General features: G+C 43.0%; 1 protein-coding gene across 1 annotated transcript; it reads left to right on the forward strand.

Annotated features, from left to right (window-relative positions):
• Positions 1 to 5,264: 5,264 nt before the first annotated feature.
• LOC132536745 (ataxin-7-like protein 3B) lies at positions 5,265 to 8,855 on the forward strand. Its single transcript, XM_060185122.1, has one exon. The coding sequence runs from the start codon at positions 5,567 to 5,569 to the stop codon at positions 5,840 to 5,842; it is 276 nt and encodes a 91-aa protein (XP_060041105.1). The 5' UTR covers positions 5,265 to 5,566; the 3' UTR covers positions 5,843 to 8,855.
• Positions 8,856 to 11,236: the final 2,381 nt, after the last annotated feature.

The following is an 11,236-nucleotide window of genomic DNA, read 5'->3' on the forward strand; positions in this document are numbered from 1 at the left end:
AAAGGGAAGAAAAAAGATTAAAGAACTCAGACAAATTTCTGTTCCCTACAAAAGTAGTTAATGAAGGAAAAAACAGAGGCAATCAGCAAACACCTCACTAGGGGAGATTGCTTCTCTTTCCAAGTCTCCAGAACACTGGGGTTCTACACAAGTCTGTCATATTGATTCAACAGTTATAATTTACCAGAGGGATAGGAGCTCTCTTTTCAGAAGGATCCAAATTCAGATTAGAAATGTTCTAGAATTGCTGAATTTAAAGGAAAATATGAATTCTTTTGTTTCTCAGTTGAGTGTGATACTGACTTGAGGTTTAGGATAGTGGATTCAATTTTGAAGGCTTCCCTAAAAAAATACCACAAACTAGTTGTCTTAAAATAACAGAAATATATCCCCTTGTAATTCTTGTGTCTGAAAGAACAAAGTCAAGGTGTCAACAGGAAGAAACTATCCCAGGATTCTCTCTCTCAACTTCCTGTGGTTGCCACCCTCTTTGGTGAATTTACCCTTAGATGCAGCTCTCCGTGTCACATCACCTTCTTCTCAGTCTGTGTAATTTCTCTTACAAGGCCTAACCCTAACCCAACACCACTTCATTTTAATCCTGACCAACCACCTCATCATCTTCATTACCATCTCATTTATATCTGCAAAAATCCCTGTCTCCCTAAAGGATCATACTATGATATTTTGAGTGGACATGAATATTTGGAGGGGTGAAAGTCTACCTACTATAGATAGATATAGTTTGTAGTGTTTAGAAAGTATTTAGGTAAAATGCCATCAGCAATTTATGTGATTAAATATCATTTTGATTTTGATATTTTTGATCTTTCTTCTTTGACATACTGAAGACCATCAATCTATTAATAAATGTTCTGTTATTAAATGACTCTTATGGCTATATTGATCTCTCCTTTGTGTATACTATTATTTCAATGCATTGGTGGAATTAATTTGTTAGTATTTGTTAGATTTTTATTTCTGTGTTATTTTATTTCAGCCCTAAATTAAACGATAATTTTTTCTTTGGAGTATTTCAACTCAGTTGCAGAGTTAGTCTGATTTAAATTGGGAATTGTCTCTTCTTTTTATATGTTCTATATTGAAGAATATGATAATTACTTAAATATTTAAATTACTTGCCTATTAATTCTTCTGGATACAAAGTCATTTACATAAGTGGTCATATAAAACATCTATTTAAAATTCCATTAAGATAAACTTTCAATTCTATTCAGCTAGCTACATATCTAGGCTAATGGATCAATTTTGATAGCCTTGTAAAATGTAACATAGGGGCTTGGGTGGTGGCACACTTGGTTGAGCCCTTGGTCCCCTCCTGCAAGGGGGAAGCTTCATAAGTGGTAAAGCAGTGCTGCTTGTATATCTCTTTCTCTCTCCTGATATATCTCCCCCTTATATCTCAGTTTTCCCCATTTATATCCAATAAATGAATGAATAAAATTTTAAAAATGTAATATCTAATATTATTTTTTAAATTAATCAGGAGAATGCCATATAGTGTTCTCTTTCAAAAACACTACCCTGCTTTACATACATAAGCTGTGCTTTTGTGTCTGTTACTTGATTTCCCAGAGTTCATTTTAATTTCTGCTGCATCACACCAAAATAACAGCTTTAGATGCTTTGAGGCTTAAACACATAGCCTCTTTTTCTGTTTCTAAGTCTATTAAGTTATTATGACACATATTTTCCCTTTACTACTGAACTTAAGTTAAATATGTGATATAGATACACATATATAAATGTATATGACATGTACATAACATAGTGAATATAACCTTTAAAACTTAAATGTTTTATTATCTAATATTTAAACATATCTTACATATGTATTACAAAGGTATAAAATATACTTTGTTTATAAATATACTTATGACTATAATATTTAATACACCTCATATAGATTCGCTTCTCATATATTGACATTTGATATGTTTTATCATCACTATGCATTGGGATGCATTGGATCGACCTTCCCGTGGTGCATCTCGTGAGTACCCATTCATTGGGGAAACTGAGGATCCTTCCTAGCTGACTGAATCCACATGGATCCCAATCACTTTCAAAGCCAGCAACAAGCAGCTCCTGACAGCTTTCAAGCTGTTGGTCCTGCTTTTCGAGTCCTCCAACTTAATGTTGAGGGGCTGTCCTTTGCCAAACACGTTCTTATTGGTCAACTGGCGATACAGCATCAGGCAGATGTTATCTGCCTACAAGAAACACATATAGCAGTCGAAGAAGCTGTTCGATTCACCATCAGTGGATTCGATTTAATATGCTATAATCTCCATCCTAAACACGGCCGGGCCATCTACGCCAAATCGTGTCTTGCGGACGTTTACCATACGGTCTCTTCGACCTTCTACGACTCCATTACTATTGGAACTATTCAGCTATCAACGTATATAAGCCTCCCAGTGCCTCATGGGATAATGAGGTCCTGCCTAGCCCGAATCACCCAGCCGTTTACATTGGAGACTTTAATAGTCATCACCAAGACTGGGGATATTCCTCCACTCATGCTGATGGCTCTATCTTAGCCGACTTGGCTTCAGCGAATGACCTCTCCCTACTATACGATCCCAAACAGCCAGGCTCTTTTCACAGTGCTAGATGGAATAAAGACTCGTCACCCGACCTGTGCTGGATTAGCACAGTCAATGGCCAAGCATTTCCCGCTATGAGACAAGTTCTCAAGATCTTCCCGCACACTTCAGCACCGCCCAGCTATCATCCACATTGGTCTCCAGCTCCCACTGATTCTGTGCTCAGAGAAACTAAGATGGAACTTTCAGAAAGTAAACTGGCGTCTGTTAAGTGATCTTACCAACAAATCTATTCCTGCAATTCCAATTAACTCTATCCCCTCTGAAGATTCCTACAGGCGCTTCCACCAAGCCATCTTCAAAGCAGCTTCCCAAGCCATTCCTCATGGGAGACATGCTGCCTTGTCTTGATGCTGAATGCGAGGAACTACTAAAGCAGTATGATGAGATGAGTCAGGCGACCCAGATGTGGCTGACCATCTCATTGCCTCCCTGGATGCAGCACGCCAAGCCTGCTGGCAACAACTCATGGAAAGTCTGAATTTCACCCACTCAAGTAGGAAGGCCTGGAAGCTTCTTCACAGACTGGGTGCCGGTAGCCACCCGTCTCCCATCCTCCCGTATCTCCAAACTCAGTGGCCAGTCACCTAACTCAAGTTGGACGTGCTAAGATCGACCCAGTCTGGAAAAGAGAAATTTCCCATGAGTGGTCATCCCACTTCCGGTTATCTTGTCCATCTCCAAAACTCTCTCCCTTTACACTGTCTGAATTGGAAGACGCTTTGAAGAGGGTTAAACCGGGAACAGCTGCTGGCTATGATAACATCACCCCAGAACTCATTCTTAACCTGGGTCCTGCAGCAAAGAAGTGGCTCACTTCATTCCTGTCCCACATCTTGGAATCTGAGTCTATGCCCAAAGTTTGGCGTCGTGCGAAGATTATAGCGGTTTTGAAACCAAAGAAAGACTCAACACTGGTCGCCAGCTATAGACCAATTTCTCTCTTCTCCATGTGTTACAAACTCCTTGAGAGGCTGCTTTCTTCATGTTATTTCTCCTCTTACAGAGAAATTCCTATCACCCACCCAAGCTGGTTTCCGCCCAGGAAGATCTACCTGCGAACAAGCCCTGGCCTTCTCAACTTACGTTGAAAATGGATTCCAGAAGAATTTGAAGACAGGTGCTGTCTTTGTTGATCTCACAGCAGCCTATGACACGGTCTGGCACTGTGGTCTCCTAGTCAAGATCGCAAGATGCCTGCCTCCATGGGTGGCCAACACTATATCGTTTCTTCTCCAAAACAGAAGATTCCAGGTGCATCTGGGTGACAAGTCTAGCAGATGGAGACTTGTCTCAAGTGGCCTCCCCCAGGGCTCTGTTTTGGCTCCTATGCTATTTAATATTTACATCAATGACCTCCCAGAAACTTCTTCAAGGAAGTTCATCTATGCCGATGACATCTCCTGTGCAACTCAGACATCCAAGTTTGACATCCTCAAGGAAACACTCATGAAAGACATGTCTCTGATATCTGATTACTGTAAAAAATGGCGACTAATCCCTAGCACTGCAAAAACGGTATCATCTGTTTTCCATCTACACCATGCCTCAGCCTCACGTGAGCTTAATGTGCAGCTTGGCGGTACGAGAATCCGGCATGAAGCCCAGTCAGTCTATCTTGGCGTTACTCTGGATCGTACTCTGTCATTTCACAAACATCTCATAAAAACTGCAGCAAAGGTGGGCGCGAGGAATAACATCATTGCAAGACTGGCCAGCTCCTCATGGGGCGCGAGCGCTTCCACACTACGATCATCCTCTCTGGCATTATGCTATTTCACTGCAGAATACTGTGCCCCAGTATGGTTCCGTAGCCCCCATGTCCACTTGGTCGATTCCAAATTATATTCCTCCATGAGGATAATTTCTGGAACCACATGTTCCACCGTGGTTCCATGGCTGCCAGTTCTTAGCAACATCGCCCCGCCAGATATTCGTCGGGATGCGGCATCATCTAAGTTCATTTCCCACGTCTACGCTCGACCGGACCTGCCAATATACGCGGATATCTTCGCCCACCCTGTCCAACGCTTGACGTCTCGTCACTCAGTCTGGTCCCCTATGCCTACACTGAACTTCTCTGTTCCAGTCTCTTGGAAACAGAGTTGGCAGTCAGCTGAGGTAAAGAACAAACACCTCATCACAGACCCCTGCAAGCGTCAACCCGGCTTTGACCTAGCACGTTATGATTGGGCCCTCCTCAATCGCTATGGAACAGGCCATGGCCGGTGCGCCGCTATGTTCCATCGCTGGGGAGCCAGAGACAACCCGAACTGCCCTTGCGGCTACAGACAGACTATGACCCACATAGTCAATGACTGCCACCTCTCCAGAATCAAAGGAGGTCTAGAAACTTTACATCAGGCTCAACCTGATGCTGTTGACTGGCTACGGAAGAAGGGCAAACGCTAGAAGAAGAAGAATCACTATTTACTTATAAAAGTACATAAAATTTTCAAATTTTTTTGCCTCCAGGGTTATCACTGGAGCTTGGTGCCTGCACTACCTATCCACTGCTTCTGGTAGCCATTATTTTTTTCCATTTTGGTTGTTGTTGTTACTATTATTGTTGGATAGGACAGAGAGAAATCAAGAGAGGACGGGATGACACAGAAGGGGAAAGTAAGGGGGGAGCGGAAGAGCCTCCAGCTGTTGGGTGAGGCGCGGGCTGCTTTTGGTGGTGGGTTTGGGGTCGGCTGGAGCCCCCCTTCCACCCACATCCCGGGAGCCAGCCGCAGACAGCGAAGGGCTTGGCGTTTCTGAGCAGTGGCCTCTGGCTGCTGTCGCCGCCGCAGACGCCCCCACTCCGCTTCCCGAGGACGCAGCTCTGCGCGGCCTGTAGGCCCAGGCGCGGCCCGCGGACCCCGACGTGCTGTGCTGGAGCTGCCGTGAGTACTGCGAGCGCCCCCGCCGCCACCGCCGCCTCACACGCTAAGATGGAGGAGATTTCCTTGGCCAACCTGGATACTAACAAGCTCGAGGCCATCGCGCAGGAGATCTACGTTGACCTGATAGAGGATTCGTGCCTGGGCTTCTGCTTTGAGGTGCACCCGGCCGTCAAGTGCGGCTACTTCTACCTGGAGTTCGCAGAGACTGGGAGCGTGAAGGAGTTCGGCATCCAGCCGGTGGAAGAGAAAGGAGCCTGCCGCCTCCCCCTCTGCACCCTCCCTGGAGAGCCTGGGAACCGGCCGGATCAGCAGCTGCAGTGCTAGCCTCCGGAATTCCAGTAGTTGTAACATGGGGTGGAGGGGAGCCCCGAGGGTGACCAGGACGATGACATAGACCAGTCCTGTGGTTTGAAGAAGTTAGATAGCTAAGTAGAAAAACAAAACGAAAAAAAAAATTTTAAAAAAAATCCTACTCCAGTCCCAATTACCTACCATTGAAGATCCTAGCCTTTAAAAAAAAAAAAAAAAGGCCCAAAGTGGAGAATTTAGGAACTCTGATCTTTTTGTAAGTGTATCGCCTGGGGTCAGCTTTGAAACCCCCAGGCAGGTAGAGCTGTCTGTCCTTGTGCACCTTGCAGTGTGGGTTTTGACCTCAGAACACAGCAGGATGTGCAGGAGATCCCTGTACTGTCCCCCAGTGCACAGGTGAGCAGCTGTGTACTCAGCATATAACTAATTCTTTGGTTCCTCAGCCTTCCTGACCGCCTGATACCAAGGACTTCCGCGAAACCACCCACAGTTTATAGACATATCCGATCCGATCATAAGGCCGCGGTGGGACTGGTCCTCCGACGTCGGGTGTATTCAAGACATAGGGAAAGTCGGGTACGAGATCTGGATATTAACATTTCCCTCTGGAGAAAAGCAGAAGAATCCCCAGCATTTGAATCTAGTAGGGGAAAGCTCTGTGGTCTTGTTTCCAACAAGAAGAAAAGACCAGCGTCACCAGTTTCTTGGGGAAGGTCCAGCCTGTGTAATGACTTCAGCGTACCTGCGGAAACCTCACCTCTTTGATGAGCCCTACCCAGTGGCAGAGAGACGTGACAGATGGATGGCTTCATTTATCTAGACAGGCTGAGGATTTAGTTATGATCTCTTAGGGAGGCAGCAGGGACCTCCACAACTATGCACGATCTCTCAAACTTCAAAATTTATGTCTGGATATTTTATCATGTACACAATAGTTTGGTGGGACAGTCATTTTCTTATTCTGAGTTACTAGTTATCTAGCTTGGTTCTAATGCCTGGTCATCACCTGCCTCCTCTTCCAGGGGCAGGACTAACTATAGAAGAGTGTCATGGCTGTGGTTTGAAAGCTGTGCTGAGGGAACATTTTCCAGCTGCCCTCACTAGTGTGGATGGGTTAGCACTAGGAACCAAGGTGGGACTGGATTTTCTCATCTCAGACTGCAGTATCCTATTGAATTCTTCTGTTTCTTGGCTTGGGCAGTCACAGAGCCCTACTGTGGTGAACATCTAGAGTGTCACCACCTTCTTTCCCCTCTTCTCACAAGGGGTAGAGTCCTTTCCAGTAGGCCCCATGTGGCTCTTCTTGACAACAAGAGCTCACCTTTTGTTGTTGGAAGTCAGGGCCTCCAGAGATCCCCTGGCTTCAGGGGGAAGATTGGGGGGTGTGAGCTGCATACCAGAAATACCCTCTACTTTATCCCCTGCCTGAGGGTTTATGAAGTGCAGAGGTGTGGAAGTCCCAAGGTGAGCTGGTGAGCAGGAATGGTGCTGCTTTATTTGAAATGTTTTCTTACCTCATTCTGTACCCCATGGGGGCCCAGCCTCTTAGGTCTAACTTGGGCCCATGTTGCTCCTGTTCCCTTCCACTTCCTAACTGGTGCAGCTCATGACCCCAGGTGCTGCCTGCCAATGCTTTTCAATTTGACCACTTTGATTTCTCTTGATGCTCCTGCTTCTGAAACTTGCCTAGCTTCTCATTTCTTGTTCTTCCTCCTCCACCCTTCCCACCCCGTTTTCTTCCTGGAGACATAGAAGAATTTTTCTAATGCCTTCCTCTCGGGATTAGAATGGGAAGAAAATGTAGTTTTTGTAATATGGAAGGCTGCATAATGCTTAAGTATTTCTCCTTTGCTATTAGGCCTTCCTGCTGTGTCTTACATCATGAGGAATTATATCTTCCCACCTCCACTTGGATACTGCCTCCTAAGTAGAAAATAGTTAAAGATGATGACTGACACACACAAGGGGTGGAGTTAGTTCTGATCCATTTTTCTCTAACCTTTTCTGTACATGTAACCGTCCTTATCCGAGAAGTAATGATTTAGACTCTGTGGTCTTGTTTGAGTTACAGACTTTAAAATGTTATAGAACTATACTAATAAGGCCTCAAGACAACGACTGCATTCTCCCATAGAGTTGTTCTGCTCACTGTTGGGGGGGTTATAGATAAAGGCTGGTCTTCAAAAAGTCAACCTTGGAATGATGAAAAGATTGTGGATTGTCTGCCTTGGGTTTTTTTCAGACCTCTAAGGGGATGCAAAGGAAAAGGGGTTTGTGTGAGGTTCCAGCTTACTTCCACATGATGTCTGAGAAATAGCTAAAAGTAAAGCTACTCTTCAGAGAGGGAGCTCAGAATGTGATAATACTATGATAGTACTGGCTTTTTCTCATGCTTAGCTATGGGAAATAGTTTTGAGTTAATAGTGGATACACATTGCCTCCCTCTTTTTGTGTTTTGACCTCTCCCTTCACCTCTCTCCCATTAGGGCAATAGTCCCCTGCCCTAGATGAGGATGAGAAGGGCCAGGTCCTAAAGGTGCCCTGAGGAGACAAGTTAATTTCTTTCTTTTTGTGTGAGGGAGAAACTAGTCTCCCTACCATATAGTTAACAGTGGTTAGGAACTCTGCTTTTCCCTATCTTCCCTCTAACAGCACAGAATTGCTATCCTTCCCTCTTCAATTAAGTGTATTGATCACCCTGTAATTCTATTATGTATCTGAATGAGTGTGTGTGTGTGTGTGTGTGTGTGTGTGTGTGTGTGTGTAGGGAAAGGGGTTCTTTAACAAATTTCTGTGATTTGTGGCTTTTTCTTCCATACATTAGTTCCACCACCGCATGCCCAGGGGCCATTGCCTGGCATTATCGCATGCTGGGATTATTGGGGAAGTATAGTGAAGTTCATCACTATCCTTTGTTTGGAAGATTCTTATTTTTGCATAAGTAGTCTATCCTATACAAATCGCTAACTAACCCTTGTATTCCCCCTTGCTCCTTTGGCTGCTGGTGTAAATAAACTGCATCTCCCCATTCGTAAACAGTAATAAAAATTTTAAAAAATGAAAAAAAAAAAAAAAGAAGAAGGGGAAAGTAAGATAGACATCTTCAGACCTGCTTCACTGCTTGTGAAGCAACCCTCCCTGCAGGAGGGGAGCTGGGGGCTCAAACCGAAATCCTAATGCGAGCTTTGCTTACATGTGCTTAATCTGGTGTGTTTCCACTTGGCCCCTTCTCCCTAGTATCCTAAAAAGTGTTGAGTGTGAAGATAGTATACCTGGTAAAATATGTCCCGTGCCATTGCTTGTGTGACCTTGGTTCAAGTCCTGACACCACATGGGAGTGTTATGCTACCAGGAGAAGTTCTGGTGATATGGTGTCTCTACTTCTCTCTCATGTATGAAATTAAAAGGATGAAAAAATCAGCCTGAGAGCGGTTAAATCATACATGCACAAATTAATGATTCTGCAACAAAACAAAACAAAACTAATTCTGAGGAAAAAGTTAGGCATGTTAGCTAGTACCCTTAATCTATTTCCAGCAGAAATTTATGATTGTGGATAATCCATTTGTGGTATACCTTTCTACCACATTTTGTCAATTTCTTCTTGTTTCTCATAATTTGATTTTATATGTTGAGTCCATTACTTCCCCCATAAAGTTGAATGACTATTATATTAAATTTAGATGATTATTTTTCTATACACAATAAGAATTAATATTAATAATGAATTTATTCACAATTATATTTTGTCTACAGCACTAAATCCAGGAGATGTAGGAGAGACTCTTTCCTCTAACATTTGTCTACATTCTGTGCATATGAGAGAGAGAGAGAAAGAGAGAGAAGGGGGAGAGAGAGATATGCAGGTACATTGCAAGAAGGAAAACAGTGAATGGAAATGAGGAGTAAGCTTGTATGTCAGGCAGGCAAAATATAGATTTTTTTTAAATTAATGAAAGAGCAGCAGCATTAATCTCACTTTGTACAGATAAAAATATTGAAATGTTTTGTACCACTCAGGGGACTCTTTAATAGAGTATATGTCATACATGAAATCAAAATCATTATAAATAGGAATAGTACTTGACAAAAACATGAGATGTAAACCATCCTTCCTAATGTCTGAAACTTTATACTAACAGAGGAAAATCATAAGAACAAGATAAAGCTCAACCATGCTTTACATGTTTAATGAGAAAGAATTTATTTCTGATACTTTCTTTCTGAAGGAGCCTTTAGTGACCCAAGGGAACTGCTAAAACTGCCCTTCTAAAAGTTGGGCTTCTCTGCTATGGATTCTGAGGACCAGAGTACTGCTTCAGCATTTTGGGATATGCAAAACCCAAAATGAAATCATGATCATAACAAGTATTTGATGCATTGATAACATTGGTTGTAATCTAACTCTGGTGATAGTTGAAGAACTTTCTGATCCCGATCTTCTCAATACTTGTTATTAGAAATCCTTCTGATTGTTACCTTTGCATCTGTATTTGAAAAAATATAAGTTTGTCTGCCAGGTACGTCCCTTTAACTAATAATACCACGAGGCCTGCTTTTTTGGGCTGTTTTCCATTACTACAAGAATCCTACTCTTGGGCAAAGTCTGGGTCTGTCAGAGATTTTACTAGCCCACAGGTGAGTAGAGGGGTATTGCCACATGTGATCACCCATAACTCTGATGGCTGGCTGTTCCCCTAAGGGCCTGGAGATTGTGCATAGGATAACTGGATTAAAATCAATATCTTATGGCATCAAAAGAATGTGCCTTACGTAATAATATTTGGACAATGACAGTTTTAAGCACCTCTAATGTTTTCCCACTTAGAAAGGTATTCTGATCTTTATCTATGTGCTGTATAACCACCTGTCTTTTGTGTCTTGACATCCAATTCCTGATGTATTATTCTCTTAAAAAACTTCTTTAACTTCCTTATCCCTTTTGATGTAATGCATAATTTTTACAAATAAATACTAAGTGGAAGATAAGGAAAGGCCCTGGACTATAGCGCACTCAATAAGCATGCATATTACCATGCACAAGGATCCAGCTTCATGCCCCTGTTTCCCAACTATAAGTTGGATGCTTTATGAGTGGTGAAGCTAGTCTGCAGGTGTCTTTCTCTTCCTCTATCTTCCTCCTTTCCCTCTCAATTTCCTTCTGTCCTGTCAAATAAAAATAAAATAGAAAGCAAGATTGAAAAGAAAATGAGAAATGACCACTAGGAGCACTGGATTCCTAGTGCCAACACCACCAATGCTCAGCAATAACCCTGGTGGAAAAAAATCAGGATAGGGTCACATACAGGACACCATCCCAGTTTGAGATGTCCTGTGTGTGACCCTCCAGACTTCTTCAGGTAAAACTGCATAATGACTGAAGTTATTTTCTCTCAATCCTGAGATGCA

Source organism: Erinaceus europaeus, chromosome 2 (assembly GCF_950295315.1).
Source record: "Erinaceus europaeus chromosome 2, mEriEur2.1, whole genome shotgun sequence".
In the NCBI taxonomy this organism is placed as follows: domain Eukaryota; kingdom Metazoa; phylum Chordata; class Mammalia; order Eulipotyphla; family Erinaceidae; genus Erinaceus; species Erinaceus europaeus.

Bases quoted from the DNA above. Each gene is read 5' to 3' on its own strand.
- LOC132536745 (XM_060185122.1), top strand. From the start codon at position 5,567: ATGGAGGAGATTTCCTTGGCCAACCTGGATACTAACAAGCTCGAGGCC.